General features: G+C 44.1%; 1 protein-coding gene across 2 annotated transcripts in view; it reads right to left on the minus strand.

Moving 5' to 3' along the window:
- Positions 1 to 10689: 10689 nt before the first annotated feature.
- Positions 10690 to 22740, minus strand: part of LOC148323134 (contactin-associated protein-like 5) — a 168410-nt gene continuing 156359 nt past the window's right edge. For both annotated transcript variants that reach the window (XM_088314685.1, XM_088314686.1), the window contains 2 exons: positions 22060 to 22131; positions 10690 to 11738 (listed from right to left, as the gene is read on the minus strand). In XM_088314685.1, the coding sequence (XP_088170811.1) occupies positions 11548 to 11738; positions 22060 to 22131 (263 nt within the window). In that variant the 3' untranslated portion in view covers positions 10690 to 11547. The remainder of the gene's footprint in view (positions 11739 to 22059; positions 22132 to 22740) is intronic.

Consider the following 22740-nt stretch of genomic DNA (forward strand, 5'->3'; position numbering starts at 1 on the left):
CTCTGCCCATAATCCTTTCCAGCGGGAATATTTAAAGCAGCCACTGAGGAGATTTCCTAACTCTATGTAAGATGTTTTTGAAGTCTATCTTCTAAAAATAGTAGTTTCACACCACAGACTTGCGTCAGCAATATTGGCCATCACACGTTGATGTTGGTTAGGAAAAGTGGACTGGAATTTATTTTAAGCAGTGCTTTCTGCTCTTGTGTTTTAATGGCAGCACCTTTTCATCTCGTCTTGACCCAATGACATTTTCAACAAAGGTTAAGGAAAGGTGGTGTAAAGGTTACATTTGACTTTCTGGAAATGTCCATTCTCTGTGTCACAGTTTTTTATTTTAAGTTTTGACATTTATGATATCATATAAATACTTACAGTACCACATTTTCGCGACCATAAAAGTCTTACATTTTCTCCAAAATGGAAGGAGCGCCTTATAATGCTTTAGGTGTGCACCGAGTTCCAAAGTCTGCAAATGTTGTGAGACTTTGATGAGCGCTACGCTTGACTAACTGGGATCATTACCTGCCAAAATGCTGTTTATATAGAAGAAAGGTGGACATGTCTAAAGACAGAATCAGAATCAGAGAATCAGAAATCCTTTTATTGTCATTGTACTCAAGTGTGCAACGAGATTAGAGAGCTCCCCTCTCCAGTGCAATACAACACTAATTCAGATAAATATATAAATTAGATAAATAAGAGAATAGTTAGTGCAATGGAAAATAATACTGGATAGGATATATAAAAACACATCACGTTGCTGTTCTGCAAGGTAAGGGTGGTCGTGTGTGTGTGTGAGAGTTTGGAATGGAGATGGCTCTTGGAAAGAAACTGTTTCTCAGTCTATTAATCCTTGATTTGATGCACCTGTAGCGCCTGCCAGAGGGCATCAGGTCGAACAGGTGTGAGTTTGGGTGGGTATTGTCTTTGACGATACTGAGAGCCCTGCTGAGGCACCGGGCGGTGTAGATGTCCGACAGTGAGGGGAGAGGGCAGCCAATAATCCTTTGCGCTGTTTTGACCGTCCTCTGGAGCCTCACTCTGTCCGCCTCAGTGCAGCCGCTGTACCAGGTGGAGACACAGTACGTCAGCAGGCTCTCGATGGACGCGTGGTAGAAGGCTAGCAGCAGCTTCCTGTCCAGGTTGAATTTCCTGAGGACTCTCAGGAAGTGCAGACGCCGGTGGACCTTCTTTACCACTGCTGTGGTGTTGTGAGTCCAAGAAAGGTCGTCGGAGATCTGTACTCCCAGGAACTTGAACGTGTGGACCCTCTCCACACACACGCCTTCGATGCAGAGGGGGGGCGGCACCGTCTTGTTCCTCCTGAAGTCGATGACGATCTCCTTTGTTGTTGCAATGTTGAGTTGCAGTCTGTTGTCCTCGCAACAAGCCGTCAGTCTCTCGACCTCCTCTCTGTCGGCCGTCTCGTCACCTTCCGAGATCAGACCGACCACTGTCGTGTCGTCAGCAAACTTGACGATGGTGTTGTTACCGTGGGCCGGGCTGCAGTCGTAGGTGTAGAGGGCGTATAGGAGAGGGCTCAGCACGCATCCTTGGGGGGAACCGGTGCTCAGCGTACGGGTGGAGGACGTGTAGGGGCCGAGCAACACAGTCTGGGGTCTGTTGGTCAGAAAGTCCTTAATCCAGATGCGTGTGAGGGCAGGGAGGCCGAGAATGTCCAGTTTGGCAACGAGGATGTCCGGGATGATTGTGTTGAATGCCGAGCTGTAGTCCACAAAGAGCATCATGGCATAGCTCTGCTGTCGTTCCAGGTCGCCCAGCACAACATGCAGAGCAGTGTTGATGGCGTCCTCAGTGGATCTGTTAGCCCGGTATGCAAACTGGTAGGGGTCCAGAGTGGGAGGAAGGCAGTCCCTGATGTGCTGGAGAACCAGCCTGTCGAAGCACTTCATGATGACTGCCGTGAGAGCAACTGGACGGTAGTCATTCAGGAGAACTGCGGGTGACTTTTTGGGGACAGGAATAATGGTGGAGGTTTTCAAGCAGGAGGGGATGACTGCTTGAGCCAGGGAGCGGTTGAAGAACCTGCAGAAAACATGTGACAGTTGGTGGGCACATGCTCTGAGGACCTTGCCTGGTATTCCGTCGGGTCCAGTAGCTTTCGGCTTGCGTGATGTTAAAGGGGGAAGGGTGCACGTGAAAGAGCACGCTAAATGCATGGCCCCAGTAAGTGCTGGTATACTGTATAGTGCAGCAAATGAACTCAGAACTTGTCATCATTCTAACTGTTAGACATTTACTAACACTGGGCGACAGTGCTAGGAGACTTGCATCACAATTTGTAAATGGATTGAGGATGCTTGGGATAATGTGTCTGCTTGCACTGTTTTTTGAATTTTCGCAAAAGCCAACATAATTTCTGAGGCGCCGCATGGCGACGTGACCGACTCTGTCAATGAGGAGGCACGATGAGGGAACCTGGCGTGTTAAATATTTCAATACTTCAGTAAAGTACACTCAAACTCAGTTTTGCAACCGCTGCCTTTTAAAAACATGCGCTAGCATGCATGCTAGTGTAACACTGTATTTCCTAAGGGTGGTGAGTGTTATTCCGCAATCGGAGTTGGTGGATGAAAGACCAAGCACACGAAGAGGAAATAGCTCTACATCAGCTTTTATTTGACCGACTGCTCTCTTTTTAATGCGCCGCTCGCGTCACCACTTTCCACCCTAGTCTCTCCACAATCGATATCCCTTCCGCCAATACAATACCAAAACAATAGTCCCCCTAAATAATAAATCAAATAGATCTATCCAAATCTAGATATCCTTGTAAAAGTAAATCATCTTTCACTAGCGTACGTTTTAGTGTGCATTTATTTAAACGTATGTTTTAAGACAGCTTATATTTTACTGTGATCGTGCCCAAAAATATGGTGTGCCTTTAAGTACGTGTTAAATACAGAAATAGCATCCCCATGCATTTCACACATAGATCTTGAGCTATGTCCTACTTAGTCCGACTTGAATAAATCCCTCTCAGAACACCATCATTTATGACACCACGGCTGTAGAAGTAATAGACAGAAACACACTTACGCATTACTGAGTGAGTGTTGGACGACCTAGCTTCTCTGGAAAGGTCTGTCTTGAAAATGGCCTCCCTAAGTGTATCGGCAATTAAATCCACACTTTTCCCTCCTTCGGCCATTGTGTTTTAAAAAAGCAAGAATATACTTTACATTTTCAAACGGTCCCCAGTTACGACTTTCTGGTGTGTTGATTTTGCATAGCACTGCCCCCTCACAAGGGAGTATCAAATCACAAGATGCTTTCATCACCTTCAACGTAAAGCCAGTGAGAAGGCTTTACTGTCATCAACACGTGATCTGATTGGCTATCGCAACTGTCTATCAACCGTAAAAGCCCCTTTGCTCACACAGAACGGACGCCAGTACCTGAAGGCCTCGGACGAATCGAGCGTGCTACTGGTATTACGAAATCTGCCTGGCAACACAAGCTGTCTGAATTCTGATTCGACAAAAACTCTAACCGAATAATTCCACACTAGGATATATATGACATTAACGCCAGTACCTGAAGGCCTCGGACGATTCGGGTGTGCTACAGGTATTACGAAATCTGCCTGGCAACACAAGCTGTCTGAATTCTGATTCGACAAAAACTCTAACCTAATAATTCCACACTAGGATATATATGACATTAATGTGAAGAATATCATCATGATTTCTTGATTATGTTAGGCCAGCGGCGAAGGCCTTTAAGACCTTTTGCCCACTACTGAGCATCCCTAACTAAGACGGCGCCTTTTTATACGATGCGCTTTTATGGTCGTAAAATATGGTAATCATAACTTTACTCCTGTGTTAGCATAGATTAATGACAAAGTACCTCATATTCCCTTTAACATGGCATCTAATACTTCCGCGGAAGATGGCAAATCAAGGCTAAGCCTTCGCGAAAAACACCAGCCACCAAAGTCAGCTTTCATACTGCATATAAAAGGTCTTGTATTCTGATCCAATCTTATTAATTGTCTTCCCCAGGCCCCCTTTTGAACCTAGAAAAGTAAAATGTGTTTTTCTCTTTAACGTTTCATAACAGTGTGCCGGGAGCTGACTGTCTGACACACGGTGAGAAAAAGCTGACGAGCCCAGCCGAAACTAATGAGGTGTGTTTCGAAAAACAATAAATTAGACCCAAAATAAAAGGTTATTGAAAGCACAAGTCATACTTAATGATGGAAGAACATGATCATACTGCACATCTCTCTTGACGCTAACATCAGGAGGAAACTTTCGTATTTGGACAAACGGATTGGTAGACGAGCCGTCGCGTGGGAATTGTTTGATTCACATGCACCGCGTTGAAATCTTTTCATCAGCGCCAACATTTCCAGACAAGCGTGTGAAAAGTAAAGAATAGTCATTGTAAGGCGTACAGTTTCCCACAACCCTTCCGGAGTGTGACTTCGTTCTCATTTTGATCTTGCACCTGCTGAGCACGGGGCCTATCTTGATGTCGGCTCATCCGCTATTTTAGCTCTCTCCTCTCTTGCAGGAAGTGGCTTGAAAGTGCATCCTGCACGCCACAGCTCATTAACTCAGATGTGTCATGAGGGGAAGACTTGTGTGTTTGAGTGTGTGTTGCTTGTGAGTTGACTAAAAGCTAAAAACAGCGTCACTTCTCTCAGGAGCTCTTGAGTGGGGGCGGCCCCCGAGTCAAAACAGATGGCATCAAAACCACAGAGAGGATTTTATCCACCTCGTGCTTTTTTCTTTGGTTTTGGTGTGTGTTTACAGAATGGCGGATGGGCAACATGTGAGTGATTTTAACGAGTACCAGCTGCACGGTTGTTATCAGTCATAATCGTCATCCTACAGAGGTGCAGTAGACTTCTTGCCAATTTACTGGAGACCATTATGAGGAATTAGGCATCGCATCCCTCATGACCGCAGATGGAGATGGAAGTCCGCGTCGCGTCGCCTCTAGCGCACAGGAGGCTAAATGAAGGAATTCCAGTCAAAGGAGCAAATGAAAAATGGCCATTACGCCAATAACTAGACCATCTGCCGTGCAAGCTGACGCTCCCGTTAACACAGCAGCTGCCACGCTTCCTCACCAAGCCTGCTGGACACAAGGGATGATCCTGCTGAGATAGCCTGAAGCGAAAGTGTAAATCCCCAATTCAAGGTTGACTCCTCTTCGGGCCTCTTGGCTGTCTCCAGTGGGTTGGACCTTTATGGACTACTGTACAATGTGCCATGTTTCAAAGTCATATTTCAGGAGAAATATTCATTATCAAACTCTACAATCATCCTTTCCTGGGTTAACCCCATCCCATGAATATCTAATAGAATATTTCTGGAAAACCACACAAGTCTAGATATTTCACTTCCTACTACTGTAGAAGGGCTTGGGATGAATTAGTGGTCATTGTACTCAACCAGCTGTAGCCTCTTTTACTCAGAGTTTACGCAAAACTGGCAAATCAGAGCCCTATTAGAAGAAGAGGCATCCATCAGTCAGTGATTTTTTTAAGCGGACCTTAGCTGGGTAGGTTATTACAGCTGCGTCTTTCACACGGTGACTTGGCATCCTGCAACAAGGCAATAGGATTTCAAAGCCAGCTGATGGTGTGACTATCAAAAAATTGTTGGACAGTAACAATTGTCAAGAGTCCCTCTGATACTGTCACCAAAGCCAGGAAATTGATGGGATGCCTTCATGCAACCCCATTCAGTGTCGGTACCTTTCACACAGAATAGCACACATGGGAAAAAGGGAAAATAATAGCTTTAATAGGCAATAAACCCATCTCACCCAATTAAAAGTCCAACATTGAGTAATTGTATGACATCAGCACCAACATCTGTGCTTCCTGGATATCTGAGCCCACTGCAATCGCTTGTCCATCTTTATGCATGACTGCAATCCGATTTTTGAGACTCCAACGAAACCAGCATCTTCTAATAACGGCTTTTATATATATATATATATATATATATATATATATATATATATATATATATGTTTTGTTGACATCCGTAGTTATGTTCACATATCAGCCTCTGAAAACGTTTGACTGATCGGCCAAATATTACTGATTCCGTCCTCATAGAGGCACTCAGTACAGAGCTTCTGTTACTTTGTGAGAGAAACGTGTCGTCCATAAAGTACAAAATACTGGGGCAATATTTTTAGAGGTTGATGGGGCTAGAAGGAGAGTTTCCACATAACGGTTATTTATTTATTTTTTTTTATATTTTAGACTGCTTTCCCAAGTGCCAATCTAACTCAGTGTCCTCGGGTCTCATTATTTATAAATGAAATGTACAGGACTCTGGCATGCAAACATTGACGTATTTACATATATGTATGTGTGCCAAACATTATTTTCAGTAAGGCCGTCATTGGTTGTTACAGATGACACTGGCCATCCATCAAAAAATATGATATCACTGTCTCTTCATAGGTGGCATGGTGGACGACTGGTTACCACGATGGCCTCACTGCATAGAGGTTGTGGGATAGATTCCGGCTCCGGTCTTCGAGTGTGGCGTTTAACTGTTCTCGTTTGCCTGGGTGAGTTTTACTCTGGTTGATTGGACACTCTAAATTGTCCCTAGGTGTGTGTGAGAGCATGGATGGTTGTTCCTCATTCCATGTGTGCCCACCTATTCAGGGTGTACCCCGCCTACTGCCCGAAGACAGCTGGGATAGGCTCCAGCACCCCCGCGACCCTTGTGAGGAGAAGCGGTTCAGATAATGGATGGATGGACGTTTCTTCATAAGTTTAATGTCTTCGTGATAAACAACTTACATTAGTATTTCACAACACAAAAAATACCCACACTGATAAAATCAAATAATAATAATAAAATGTTTATTTAGAGACGTCCTGCCTAAAATGGGGTACCACAAGCATCTTGGTGGGCGGGGAAAGCCCCCTATGGCATGCCCTTGGAGACACGGGTCTGCATTTGCACGAGACGAAGGCAGCTCAGCACATGACCATGGACACTTCATAGGTGCGTAGCAGTAATGTGCTTTAGTTATGCAGAGACAACAAGGCTCCTCCCCCCGACCGGATTGGTTACGACTCTGACGAGTGAACAGCACAAACGCTGGACAACGCCACGTCTCCTCATAGCAGTGGCTCTGGCAAAGATGTGACAGGGATTACACGGCATGTGTGCTCACGTTGCATTTCAGTCTTTTTTTGTCGCATTTTTCCATCCCCCTCTTTCAATCACAGGTGCCAAATAAACTTTTCAATTTATTTTTATGCGGAGAACGTGACTATGCTCTGCATACATTTACTGTTAGCTGAGAGCAGTGCACAAGTGCTTATGCGCGCAGCATCGAGGGAACATTGATGCTACTTCCTTCTTTGTTCAACAAGGAACAGGAGGAGCACTGCCAGAGCTCTGCAAAATGAGTGTCAGCAGACCCCTAATGTGCATGTTTCTGCTCAAATGGTGAGAAACAGATTCCATGAAGAGGGTGTGAGGGCCCGACGGCCACAAGTGGTGCCTGTGCTTAAAGCCCAACACCGTGCAGTGCAATTGGCATTTGCCCGAGAACATCAAGATTGGCAACTTCACCATTGTCGCTCTGAGAGCAGGTTTACTCTGAGCATGTGTGAGCGACGTGACAGATTCTAGAGATGTCATGGAGAACTTTGCGCTGTCTGGAACATCATCCAGCATGACTGGTTTGGTGGCAGGTCAGTAATGGTCTGGGGATGTATTTCTTTGATAGGCCGCACAGCTTTCTTGATGCCAGCCAGAGATACCTTGACCGCTGTTAGGTAACGGGTAAGCTCTTCATATCCATTGTGAGACAATATGCTGGTGCAGTGGGCCCTGGGTTCATTCTGATGCATGACAATGCTGAGACCCATGTGGCTGAAGTGTGTTGACAGTTCCTGCATGTAGAAGATATTGTTGCTATAAACTGGCCCGGCCGTTCTCCAGACATGATTCCAACTGAGCACATCTGGGACATTGTGTCTCATTCCATGCACAAACGCCACGGAGCCCCAGAGACAATCCAGGATCTGATGGATGTTTTAATTGAGGAGTGGGAGGGAATCATTCGAGAGACAATTCACCGTCCTAAGCCCAGGCATTGTGGGAGGTCATACAGGCACGATATGGCACACACACATGCACACACACTACTGAGCCTCATTTTGGAAAAACCTGCAAAGCACACGCGCGGTAATTAATTTTTCTAATTAATCGAGTCAAAATAGCAGAATGACCCGCCCATGCATCCCATAATGCAATTCAGAAGTGCCTCACAAAACTTCTTTCCTGTCCTTGCATTTTTACAATTATAGCTTTTATTGTTTTTAATAGTATAATTGCATTTTCTGTCATGTTTGTAAATGTCACTGTACATTAAGAAAACCGCAAATAAAATCGAAATCTGTCAGAAAAATTGCAATACAATTTTCTCCTAAAATTGTTCAGCCCTAGCAGACACATACATGTGTAAATGTATACATGAAAGAAAAGCAGGTTTACCCTCTCGGTGGGGAAATAAAATAAAACAGATGGAACAATAAATAAGCCAGTCGTGATTTGCACTCATGGCAAGAAGGACTTCCAGTTCCAGTTGCTGTCAAGTGATTCATTTTTTTAACTAATTAATCACGAAAAAAATCCCATGATTAATCGCGATTAATCACATTTTTCAACTACAATTTTTTGCGAAGCTTGTAACAGATATTTACTTGAATAATATCTTGGAATTGTTGCAAAATCACCAAATATGACGTATATTTAATTAAAAGACTGTTTTAATAGCTTTCTTTGATTCTTGAATACGATCTAAATGGAGACATCTTTACAAGCATTTTTCTTCAAAACAATTCTCAAAACTGCCCACAAGTGCCACACTCCAGCAGTGTTGGTTTGAAAGGCCCAGTGGTAACTTGAACAGTGTTTTGCTAAAGATGTACAGCTAATATGGCGCAATAATTGCAAAGTATGCAAATTATTTTTTTAAGTAAATCAAACTGAGTTAAAATATTTAACTGAGTTAAAAAAAATTGGATTAATCACCTGAGTTAATGCTTTAATTTTGACAGCCCTAATATATATATATATATATATATATATATATATATATACATACATACACACACATACAGCTCATGTTATGGTAAACAAATGATTGATTTCATTCATTTATTCCTGCTAGTATGCGTTGCTAAGGAGTAAGTTTTAACATTTCACCAACTCCATTTTCTTCATTTCTAGTCTTTAATTTAACATATGTTCACCAAAGATGACCCAATTCACGCAAAAGCCCACATCATTAATAAACCCTTTTAATGATTTTTTTTTTTTTTTCGAGAAAAATACATTTTTATAATTTGACCCATCTAATCTATTTTGTGCTAGAGGGCATGCAGGGGACTATGAAATCTGGCACCATAGATGCTCTGCCTTGATTGTAACTTATTTGTTCTACCTTATCATTCAAGCTAATCAATTAAACAATCGTATTGATTGTCTACAAAAGCCGACATAAACCCATTTACTGCCATGTGATATGTTTCCATGGCAACTTTTGCCTCCCAGGCTTTTCGTTCCCAGTTGTAATTGCGCGTGTCAACGTTATATTTACCATTAAACTGACAGAGGGAGCTCATTTCCCAGGCAAATAAATTTACTCTGATAAACATTCTGCATTATACACTCTGAACCGTAATGATGTTTCAGCGTGTTTGCTGGTAACTGGAATCAATTACCTAATTGGCATCACAGGGCAATCTATCAAAGTCTCCTTGGGGGAGTTCTTCAGGTGACTGAGGATAGAGTGTTTTAAGTGGATATGGTCACAAATATGGGAACCGAACCAGTGAAAAAGCCAACATTATGCTGTATTTCAAGTCTTTGGAGACTTGACGCATCGGGACTCTTCAAATTCTACATGTTGCCTCATGCATTCAATTTCACAAATGTGCAATTTTTCCATTTGACTTGGAGCAACACCCAGGAATCGGGCACAGGGCACATAGAGACAGACAAATATTCATGCTCACATTCACACTGTCCTTAACCCACGCAGTCAGCACAAAGGTCAGTTGCCATGTTCAGGTCCAGTGTGACCCAATTTTTTCTCCTCACTTGTTTGTACGGTAGCGACCACAGATGAAGTTTGAAATTTATACCAGATTCTGTATATCAGTCTTGAGGCTCAATGTTGAGATTTGGTCAGTTATCAAAGTCTTTTTAAAGTCCAAACCCTGGTCAGATTTATTTTGGTGCGATAATTAGATGTTTAGACCAAGTCAAAACTTAATTAAATTTTGAAGTGTGGTAACATTTTGAGCTCTGGTTGGATGTTTTAGGCCTAGGCAGATTTCAAGCTCTTGTTAGATGTAGAGGTCTGGTCTTATAAGATGTCAGCTGTTTCACCTTGGTCAGACGACAAGGGCTGTTCAGATGTTTTAGGCTTAATCACATGTCAAGACCTGGTCAAATATTTAAGCCTTGTCAGATGCTCAGGCATGGTTTGAGGCTCGACCAGATGTTGAAGCCTCGGTTTCACCATCTGGTGCCACGTTTCATCTCTGCGATATCACATTATTGTATCAGCCATGAATACTAACATGCCAAGCCACCATCTTGTACAGCGCCAAGACATCCTAGTGTGTCTCGACTATACTTAGAAACGCACATTTGATCATTTCTCACAGTTCATTTTTATTCGCATACTGTAATCCTTTTATTACTCTGCTTAAATGGTCCGCCTCACTGTTGCACTCGTGATACAATATACATCTTTTTCTTATACTGGAAAAATAAGAATATACATACACAAGGAGAAAAAGGAGCACAGCTATCAAAGGTAGAGCACACTTTCAGGAGTTGCCAGCCTACAACTAAACGTATGCAGCCCGAAGAGTGCATTAAGGAATACCGAGGGAGCCAACATGAAACCCAGAAACACTCCCAAGCATGAAGGGGTTTGGATCCGTGCACAAGGTCAACAAAAGAGCTGAGCCTCTTGGATTTAATTGGCGTCCTCCGTTCGTTATAATGTCCAAACAGCGAGGGTGAGCTTCACTGGGGCAGAAAAACTGAAACATTCCTTTTCTAAGAGGTTGGTATTTAAATGAGGCACTCATACACTTTAGGCCAGCGCTGACCTTATTCCTTCTCCGACGGCGGCCACGTGCACATTCCCTCAGGAGTTCCCATGGAAATGTGGGAATATCCGGCACGTCGGAAAGCTTATAATGCGCCTTTTTTTTTGCACTGGCGTTGTCCCCTCAAGGCTAACATTAATCTTCTGCTGTGTACAAGAGAGGAACTGCAATTGTAGGTCCACCCACATCAAATAAGGACTCAGCCGCATGCTGAAACACGTTTTAGGAGGTCTTTTTCCAGTTTGCACGCTTTTGTTTTTTGTTTTTTTTAAATTTAATTTTTATTTATTTTTTTAATCTGGGGCTGTGAATGAGAGACTTCCGAGGTGAGCGACAAGGTGTTGTGAGACGCTCCGGTACAACAGACTTTGGTGTTTTGTGTCAGGCGAAGATCATATGTAATATTCCTTCATGTTGTCCCGCACCGACCCATGGGGGCGTGTCTCAGTCCTGTAGTCCATGTAGACAGCGGGTGTGCCCTCGCGCTTGACGTCATCACGTCGGGCTTGCCGCCGCTGGTAAAGGAGGCGGGTTGTGGCGGCTAGAGCACATGCGCCGATGAATGCTGCCGCCGTGATCACTCCTAAGAAACAGCAGGTGAGGATCCATTAGTACAAAAGGAAAGATCATTAAATCAGCATTTGCGAGGCATCTTTTGCTAACAATCTCATAAAAAAAAGCTTGCGTGAAATGACTGTCGCCCCCGCAAATGCTAGCGTGGAAAGTCAATTAGGATGGCATGCTGATAAGCTGTACAAAAGGCCAGGATGTTAGGGGGGAAATGGCGGCAGCGGAGGCTGGGATGTAATGGGAGAGCAAGCAAATGTTGCCGCCACTGACGATGATGAAAATGATTTGGAGATGCTTGGATGATTATTGATTATTGCGCCGCTTGAGAGGTCGTCACGGATCAACTCATTTCACACAATATGCGTAAGACTGATGCATGTAATGCTATTATTACCTGCACTGTTTTTTTTTCAAGCTACTCGTGCAAGACGTTCAGGTTTAAATTAAACATTGGGTGCGACATTAGATTTCACTGATAACATCTAATACAAGAGGTGGATTCATAGTTTCTTTGGAAATTGTTTTCCATTTATTTCTCCCAGTTAAGCACTGACAACAGATTCTCTTTTGCAAAGCCGACCTGGCTGCAGATAGACGACTGTATTCATTCTTCCTTTACAAAGACAATAATGCAGGCAGGTATTCATTCAGTTATATGATTATTGTTGTGGTGATGGTTTGCACAAACTGCATTATACAGTGATATGTTTTCTAATCAACACAATATCCATCCGCCAGCATCTGTTGTGGTCAGCTGCGTCCATCTTGCCACAGTACATCTCAACCAGAATTTTGGCTCCCCCAGTATGGCTCATGGTGCCAGTGCCATGCAAGGTACAGTAGAAGCCCGTGGCGAACGGCCGGTTTTGATGGCGCCTAAATTATATGTGGTCGACGGTGATCACCCAACTTTCAACGAATCGGCGCCTTAGCTAAGAGTCTAAGCCACCAGTGCCTTAAGTGCACAATTAACATTTACCAATAGTCCTGTCTCCTGTATTAGTATCAATTTACTTACCTTCCAAACCACAACGGGCAAAAATAAAGAGCTGTCAAAAGATTTTAAGGTTATAAAAGCACCAGCAAAATGCTTGGTGACAAGCCGACTCCAATAGGTGCCATTATTCTAAAGTGTTAGACGTGTAAAATAAGCACCAATTGTGAGGATGATCATAAGAAAGTTAAAGGCGCAGCCCAGAAAACAATTGGGAACTCAGAAACAAAGAAAACAGTTGGCAACATGTAACACGTAATGGACTGAAATCTTGCAGTGCCCGTAAGGTCCCACTACTTGAGACGGCACATGTACAGGCCACCCTCAAGTTTGCCGGTGAACATCTAAATGATTCAGAGAACAACAAATGAAGAAGTGGCTCAAGAAGAAGTACATTAGATTAAAGGCGTCTCATGTGTTGTAGCCAAAAAAGTTTTTTCCACAAGTACAAACTTAAGTCTTGCTTGGAGAAGGACCTGAAATACATTTTACAGTGTTTTTTAGTGCTTTTAACTGATTGTCTATTACCATACCCAATAAACAACTAAAACTTTAATTGCCTTAAATGTGCAAAGGATTGGCATTTTTTTAATCCCAAAACCTTTTTTTTGTTTTCACAAAATGAAAAAACAAACAAACAAACAAACATTTTAAATAGCAGAATTCATATTGATTGAAGCTCTCACCCACCAAATTTCGAGACAAATGCATTTCAATACATAGAAGCTTACTGCTTTGTCTAGGTAAGAATAATCATTTTTTAAATATAATTTATTTATTCATAAAATAGTTGATAACCAAAAATAATTTTTGATACACCTCAGATTGGATCTCGTCGTAATTGACACGGTTACAAATATAATCAGTCAAATAATCACAATGTTGAAGGCACGAGGTTGTGATGGGAATACGCAGAGAAACCACTGTGTTCCAAATTAAACGTCATTTTTTATTGAGTATTTTGAGGTGGGCCCAAGAAACCAAAACACTGGCACCTCTTCACTGGCGCGAAAATCCATATTTGTGTTATAGATGCCACAGTTATAAATTGATTTCTCCACCCCATCAAACAAGAAAGATTTCTCGGCTGACATTTGCTGTACTACGTTGTCAAGCACAGCAAAATGGAGAAAAATAATGAGCAGAAAAATATAGAAATTTTTAGTCAATACAGTGGAACCTCAGTTCAGGAATGCTCAGCTTGCGAAGAATTCGGTTTCAAACAAAAATTGCTTAAAAAGTATTGCTTCGGTTTATACACGACTATCAGTTCACAGACATGCGTGGCATGGATGCGGAAGGCTCAGTCATGCTTTTTCTCATGCCTCATAAATATCATTTTCTTTTTGCTCTATGCATCATGCACAGCAGGTATCATATAGGTTTTTTTTTTCTCAGTAAATCAGCCCTCAACATGGTTCCAAAGAAACTGAAAACTGCAAGCAATAGTGTTAATCGGAAGATGCATGAACAGGCGCTACAGGTGCTTCAAAACAAAGAGTAACAGACTGAAAAACAGTTTCTTCCCGAGAGCCATCTCCATGCTGAACTCTCACACACACCTACCCTTACCTTGCAGAACAGCGACATAATGTGTTTTTTATTTTTCCAATTTCATATTTATCCATCCATCCATTTTCAGTACTGCTGCTCTTCACTAGGGTTGCGGGGGGTGCTGGAGCCTATCCCAGCTATCTTCGGGCAGTAGGCGGGGGACACCCTGGCACACAGAGACGAACAACGATCCGTGCTCACACTCACACCTAGGGGCAATTTAGAGTGCTCAATCGACCTGCCATGCATGTTTTTGGAATGTGGGAGGAAACCAGAGTACCCGGAGGAAACTGACGCAGGCACGGGCAGAACATGCAAACTCTACACAGGATGGCGGTATTGAACCCACAACCGATGCTGTCTCTCACTGTGAGGGCATCGTGCTAACCAGTTGGGCCACCGTGCAGCCCGCATTTCGTATTTATTTTATATTTAATTATTTAATCTTTAATTAATCTATTTTATTAAATTATTGTTGTATTGAACTGGAGCGAGGAGCTCTCCAATCTCGTTGCACACTGAGTACAATGACAAGAAAAAGCATTCTGATTCAGATTCTGATATTACAGTTGGAAAAAAAAAGCAGTCGCACTAGCATAAATAGTGTTGGTGATCTGACTGCATAATTTGGTATGACAAAATATACCATCTGTACTAAAGCGAGTTGGATGCCTCGTAAAACAGCTAATCATAATACTTTACACCCCATCTGACTGAGTGGACGGAAATAGGATCATATTTTGCATTTAATGCAAAAATTGCTGATCGACTTTAATGTCATAATTTGCGCAATCTACCAATGACAACGCTCAACTGCTGTCAATCACCCTTTTAAAACCTGAGCTTGAAGCTGGGCAGAGTCCCCCAGCTGTGGAAAACATCCTGCCTGGTTCCGGTTCCAAAGACACCCCATCCGAAGGAGCTCAACAACTTCAGACCAGTGGCGCTGACGTCTCATCTGATGAAGACCCTGGAGAGACTGGTCCTCGTCCATCTGCGCCCCCTGGTCAGCTCCTCAATGGACCCACTCCAGTTTGCATACCAGCCTGGCATCAGTGTGGATGATGCCATCATCTACCTGCTCCACACTTCACTCTTCCACCTGGAGAAGGCGGGGGGCACGGTGAGGATCATGTTCTTTGATTTCTCAAGTGCTTTCAACACCATCCAGCCCGCCTTATTGGGAGACAAGCTGGAGCAGGCGGGAGTGGCCCACCACCTCGTCACATGGATTCACGACTACCTCACAAACCGGCCACAGTACGTGAGAACACAGGACTGTGTGTCTGACGTGCTCCTCTGCAGCACGGGAGCGCCGCAGGGAACTGTGCTGGCTCCCTTCCTGTTCACCCTCTACACCTCGGACTACAAATACAATTCCACAACCTGTCACCGGCAGAAGTTCTCTGATGACTCTGCGATTGTCGGCCTCATCACTGACAATGACGATCGGGAGTACAGAGGGGTTACGCAGGGGTTCGTGGACTGGTGTCAGCAGAACCGCCTCCAAATCAACGCTGGGAAATCCAAAGAGCTGGTGGTGGATTTCCGCAAGCGTCGGCACTCTCCACCTGCACCAGTGAATATCCAGGGAACAGACGTTGAGAGGGTCTCAACTTACAAGTACCTGGGTGTTCATCTGAACAATAAACTGGACTGGAGCGACAACACAGATGCTCTCTATAGGAAGGGTCAGAGCAGACTCTTCCTACTCAGGAGGCTGAGGTCCTTTGGCGTTCGGGGAACACTCCTCAGGAACTTCTATGACTCGGTGGTTTCACCGGTCATCTTCTATGGAGTGGTCTCCTGGGCAGGAGGCATCTCGGGCCGGGACAAAAAGAGACTGAACAAACTAGTGAGGAGGGCCAGCTCTGTCCTGGGCTGCTCCCTGGACTCTGTGGACTCAGTGGGGGGCAGGAGGATGACGGCAAAACTGTCATCAATGCTGGACAAACCAGCCCACCCACTCAATGACACTCTGAGAACACTTTACAGCTCCTTCAGTGACAGACTTTTACACCCTCGCTGTACCAAAGAGAGATTTCGCCGCTCCTTCCTGCCGACTGCTGTCAGACTTTTTAACAAGAACATTGGGTCAGGCCTACAAACAGGAGGGCATTAGTGCAACTCTGCAGTCCTAGGATGCAATATTAACTACTACTGTACTTTCAGCCAAGGGTGTACTTAAACATCGACCAATGATGTATTTTGTTTACCATTACAGTATTCTTATTACAATACTTCTATCACTGTAGTATTTCTACCACTGCAGGATGTTCACTATTACAGTACTTTTATCATTGCAGTACTTTTATAATTACTGTATTTCCTATCATTGTGGTACTTTTACTATTACAATACTTTCATCGTTGCAGTACTTTTACTATTACAGTACTTTTATCATTGCAGTATTTTCTATCATTGCAGTACTTCCCTGTCATTTCAGTACTCTCACCATTACAGTACTTTTATCATTGTAATATCTTTATCATTGCAGTATTTTCAATCATTCAGTAGTGGACGTGGGATAGCGATACAAAATGACCATCTCAGAGGAATTTTGCTATGATCGCAAAATTCACGACGAACTAGCGAGGCCGCCCGGCTCACCGTGGATTGTCATCGGGACCGGGAGGCGACGCAGACGACGGAGAGAGAGGAAGCAGAAGCGGGGCTGCAGGTCCGGTGTCCTACTAAAGCTACGACAGCAGCCCCACAAGCAACCGCTGCCGAGTCTCTACCTCACCAACGCCAGATCCGTAGTCCATAAAACCGACGATCTGGAATTACAAATCCTGGGAAACCGCTATGTGCGAGACACCTGTGTGATCATCATCACGGAATCCTGGCTGCACGCCAACGTTCCCGAGGCTAGCATCCAGCTAGCTGGGCGCTCGCTACATCGCGTGGATCGAACGAGAGACACCGGTAAGAGCAGCAGTGGGGGGCTCTGTGTTTACGTGCATGAGAACTGGTGCAATAAAAGCGTGATCGTTGAGAAGCACTCTTCCCTCGACATCGAGTACATGTCCATTAAATGCCGGCCTTATTTCCTCCCGAGGGAGCTAACAGTAGTGCTCGTCACCGCTGTTTACATCCCTCCTGATGCTAACACTAGCATGGCGCTCTCGCTACTCGCGTGCGTCATTGATAAACAACAGCGGGCCCACCCTGATGGCGTTCACTTAGTAGTGGGTGACTTTAATAAGGCCAATTTAAAGACTGTACTCCCAAAGTTCCACCAGCATGTCAAATGCCCAACAAGGGGAGACAACACTCTTGACCATGTGTACTCAAACATCAAGCACGGATACAGAGCCTTCCCACTCGCCCCCCTCGGCCAGTCAGACCACATGTCCTTGCTGCTCACACCTGCGTACACCTCTCTCAGACGCAGATCCAGGCCCACCACAAAGACTGTGAAAACCTGGCGGGAGACCGCCATGAGTGAATTACAGGACTGCTTTCAAGACACCAACTGGGACCTCTTTGATCATCAGGACCTTGATGTTGACACACAATGTGTACCTGACTACATCAAGTTCTGCATAGAAACTGTGTCCCTGAACAAGACCATACGGACCTTCCCAAACGCGAAACCCTGGATGTCCAGCCAGGTTCGCTCTCTCCTCAAGGCCCGCGACACTGCCTTCAGGTCAGGTGATAGAGCCCTGTACCGTGTGGCTCGTGCTGACCTGAAAAAAGGCATTAAATTAGCCAAGATGGACTACAAGAGGAGGCTGGAGTCCCACCTTGCCAGCAACAGACCACGGGAGGTGTGGAAGGGTCTACAGAGCATCACCACCTACCGAGGCAGCAGCATGACATTGTAGACCCGAGTGCGGCGCTAGCAGATGAGCTAAACTGCTTCTTTGCTCGCTTAGACTCACCCCAACCGTCGCACCCCCGCACTCCATCCCTCAACTCCCCCTCACTCACCATAGAGGAACACGATGTGAGGCGTGTGCTCCTGTCTATTAACCCCAGGAAAGCTACTGGACCCGACGGGATACCAGGCAAGGTCCTCAGAGCATGTGCCCATCAACTATCACATGTTTTTTGCAGGATTTTCAACCGCTCCCTGGCTCAAGCAGTCACCCCCTCCTGCTTGAAGACTTCCATCATTATTCCTGTCCCCAAAAAGTCACCCGCAGTCCTCCTGAATGACTACCGTCCTGTTGGTCTCACGCCAGTCATCATGAAGTGCTTCGAGAGACTGGTTCTCCAGCACATCAAGGACTGCCTTCCTCCCACACTGGACCCCTACCAGTTTGCATACCGAGCAAACAGATCCACTGAGGACGCCATCGACACTGCTCTGCATGTTGTGCTGGGCCATCTGGAACAACAGCAGATCTACGCCAGGATGCTCTTTGTGGACTACAGCTCGGCATTCAACACAATCATACCAGACATTCTCATCTCCAAAATGGACATTCTCGGCCTCCCTGCCCTCACACGCATTTGGATTAAGGACTTTCTGACCAACAGACCCCAGACTGTGTTGCTCGGCCCCTACACGTCCTCCACCCAAACGCTGAGCACCGGTTCCCCCCAAGGATGCGTGCTGAGCCATCTCCTATACGCCCTCTACACCTATGACTGCAGCCCGGCCCATAGTAACAACACCGTGGTCAAATTTGCCGATGACACGACAGTGGTCGGTCTGATCTCGAAAGGTGACGAAGCAGCCTACAGGGAGGAGGTCCAGAGACTAACGACTTGGTGTGAGGACAACAGACTGCAACTCAACATTGCATCGACTTTAGGAGGAACAAGACTGTGCCACCCCCCCTCTACATCAGAGGTGAATGTGTGGAGAGGGTCCACACATTCAAGATCCTGGGAGTACAGATCTCAGATGACCTCTCCTGGACACACAACACCACAGCAGTGGTAAAGAAGGTCCACCAGCATCTGCACTTCCTGAGGGTCCTCAGGAAAGTCAACCTGGACAAGAAGCTGCTGCTGGATTATAGGCTGCCCTCTCCCCTCCCTGTCGGACATCTACACCACCCGGTGCCTCAACAGAGCTCTCAATATCGTCAAAGACAATACTCACCCGAACTCACACCTGTTTGACCTGTTGCCCTCTGGCAGGCGCTACAGGTGCATCAAATCAAAGACTAATAGACTGAAAAACAGTTTCTTTCCGAGAGCCATCACCATTCTGAACTCTCACACACACACACGACCACCCTTACCTTGCAGAACAGCGACGTAATGTGTTTTATTTATCCAATTTCGTATTATTGTCCATCACATTATTTATTCTCTTATTTATCTAATTTATATCCATCCATCCATCCGTCCATCTTCTGTACCGCTTCTCCTCACTAGGGTCGCGGGGGGTGCTGGAGCCTATCCCAGCTGTCTTCGGGCAGTAGGCGGGGTACACCCTGAACTGGTTGCCAACCAATCACAGGGCACACATAGACAAACAAACATCCGCGCTCACACTCATACCTAGGCGCAATTTAGAGTGTTCAATCGGCCTGCCATGCATGTTTTTGGAATGTGGGAGGAAACCGGAGTACCCGGAGGAAACCCACGCAAGCACGGGGAGAACCTGCAAACTCCACACAGGATGGCCGGAGCCGGGATCGAACCCACGCCTGATGCTGTCTCTCACTGTGAGGCCATCGTGCTAACCAGTCGGCCACCGTGCCGCTCTAATTTATCTATTTGATTAAATTATTGTTGTATTGCACTGGAGAGGGGAGCTCTCTAATCTCGTTGCACACTGTACAATGACAATAAAGGGATTTCTGATTTCTGATTCTGATTCAGATTTTTTTTTTAACCCAAAAATCCTTTTTGCTGGTTCAGGGGTACTTGGCTGAAAAAATATTTCACAGGGGATACATTACTGAAAATAGGTTGAGAACAAAAGTGAACAAACAAGGACAAAATAATCTTTTTGGTTTGTGGGCAAACTGCGAGGGTAAACAACCTGTGTGGAGTTTGCATGTTCTCTCCGTGCCTGCGTGAGTTTCCTCCATGTACTCCAATTTCCTCCCACATTCCAAAAACATGCATTGCAGGTTGATTGAACACGCTAAATTGCCCCTCGGTATGAGTGTGAGCTCGGATGGTTGCTCGTCTATGTGTGCTCTGTGATTGGTTAGCAACCAGTGTACCCCAACCACTGACCGAAGACACCCGAGGTATGGCACCAGCATGCCCGCGTCCCTTGTGAGGAGAAGCGGTACAGATAATGGATGGTTGGATATTGTATAGAGCCAATTAATACATATTCCAAGCACAAGTCACTCCAAATATGCACTGCAAGCAAGTAGTGCGGAGGACTTTTCGATGGGATCTTTGTTGGGTGGAGCTAACATGTAAAAAAATGGAGTTTTGACTGAGGAGATTGCAAATAAAGAAATTTCTTATTTTTAATTATTTAGCCATCATAACACAATCACAGTCACCTCTCTATTACGCAGTAGCACGCACTGATACGGTGCAAATTTACCTGCTGCACCTTCACATGCACCTTCAAAAACTTCAAAACTTTAAAAAGCATGACCTGCATTTAAAAATTACATGAAATTTATTTCCAACAGCCTTTTGTCTTAATTACACAGAGTGAGTCTTAGCAGTGCATCTTCCCTTCATTTGTAGCTTTTTTCCCCCCTCTAATCGGATTTCAGCTTCTATGTGTTGCAATATTGAAGAACAGTTCTGGTGGCCTTAAGACTCGGAATTGCTGACCGATGCCAAGGAGTCAAAATTGAAATACCTGGTTCGTTTTCTTTCATTTTACAATCCAAACCAATCCTTTAGACTCAGTAAATATTGTAAACGGGATGATTTCAGGTGATGTCAGGATTTTTCATCCTCTGACTGGTTCACAGGACCAGAATACAGAGTACCAGAGCTTTGGTATTCAGATATCCTACTGAAAAATCTATCGAATATGGGGTATATGAATAAAAAATAAATTAAAAAAAAAAAAAAGGAAATATATGTGCTTAGCTTATGAACAATTCTAAATACATAAGACAAAAATAGATGCTAATTTTTAGCTTTTCAATGGCATTTTCTATTGTGTTAGCAGTAAGCTAGCAGCCGCATTCTTGAGGCAAAGTTGTTTGCTTGTTTTGAATATGAAAGTAATTCTTCATTTTACATTTAGTTTAACAGTAAACCTTAACTGAGAGTGCATTAAACATCTTGAAGCCTCTTTTGTGGAATTGTTTCAATCATTGTCACCACACAGCTGAAGTTTGAGCTAGCAAACAAGCCAAACAAACAAAAAAAAAAGTTGAATGACAGCTCGTATCTTGCAAAAGCTGTAAGTCAGGTCACTTCTATCTCAAGTCACCAAGTATGTTTTCTGTGCTGCATATCTTCGTTATGATCATGGGTGAACTGGAACTGACTTCCTTGCTGACTTTGAATGAGAGGCGGGGTCCACCCTGGACTGGTTGGCAATTAATTTCCGGGCACTTAGAACGTTTCATACTCGCATTGGCACCAATCAGCAATCTAAAGTCTCCACTTACGGTCGGAACTTAATAAGAATATTTTGGGCATGATGAAGCAAGTGGGAGTGCCCACAAAAAGCAGGGAGCTGTAATTCCAGCACCTCTTGAATGTGACATGCTAACCACTTCACGTTGAAAAGGAGAAATAAAAATGTAGGTTTCTAATAAAAGCAATATTATAAATAATACAATACAGCGTAATGCATGCATCAGTACTGCTATGTACTGTCTCAACGCTGATAGATATGGCATTACTTAAAAAAGAAAATAATAAAAAATGAGTGAAGACATACCTGCTATGACAGCCACATCATTTTGTGTATCACGTCCGTGTTTCTTCTTTCCATTATTTGTCACAGTTTGATCTGGAAAAACAACAAACACATTTCCTGAATGGAGACGTATTATTATTGTAAAATATGGCAATGTGATATTTGTATGTTTTATGGGGGAAAAAGTACGCCAGTGCACCAAGTCTCACTCACACTGCGATTGCATCTCAGCCAGGTGTAAACACAGCCTCATGTTCATAAATCAACATGACATGAATGAAATTAGCCCCGTCCTGCTAGGCGATGCTAGAAGCTGACTTTCCATGCAGCTGCTTGAACACAAGAGTGCATTTTAACACCGTCTAGCTCCTGTGTGTCATTTCAAACATGCATTTATCACCTTTAGTGGGAGCGTCCCTGCATGGATTAGTGCGTACACTCAATGCAACACAAATAGTCTGTATACAAATAAGATAATTGAAGCAACCATTAAAAAAACATTAAAGTACAATGTCTCTTGCATCAGCAACTCTATAAAAAATATACACACACATAAAACAAATAAAAAACATTTAAAAAAAAAGAACAACAATTTTGGGCCATATTTTCATGCCAAGTGCAAGTCTCATGTAAGGCGCATGGGTGGAGTTTTATCACTTTTGGTATTTTGTAAGACTTTACAAGGGTAGAATTAATCTTAAA

Source organism: Idiotropiscis lumnitzeri, chromosome 14 (genome assembly GCF_059441095.1).
Source record: "Idiotropiscis lumnitzeri isolate Australia: NSW breed Sydney's pygmy pipehorse chromosome 14, RoL_Ilum_1.0, whole genome shotgun sequence".
Taxonomy (NCBI): domain Eukaryota; kingdom Metazoa; phylum Chordata; class Actinopteri; order Syngnathiformes; family Syngnathidae; genus Idiotropiscis; species Idiotropiscis lumnitzeri.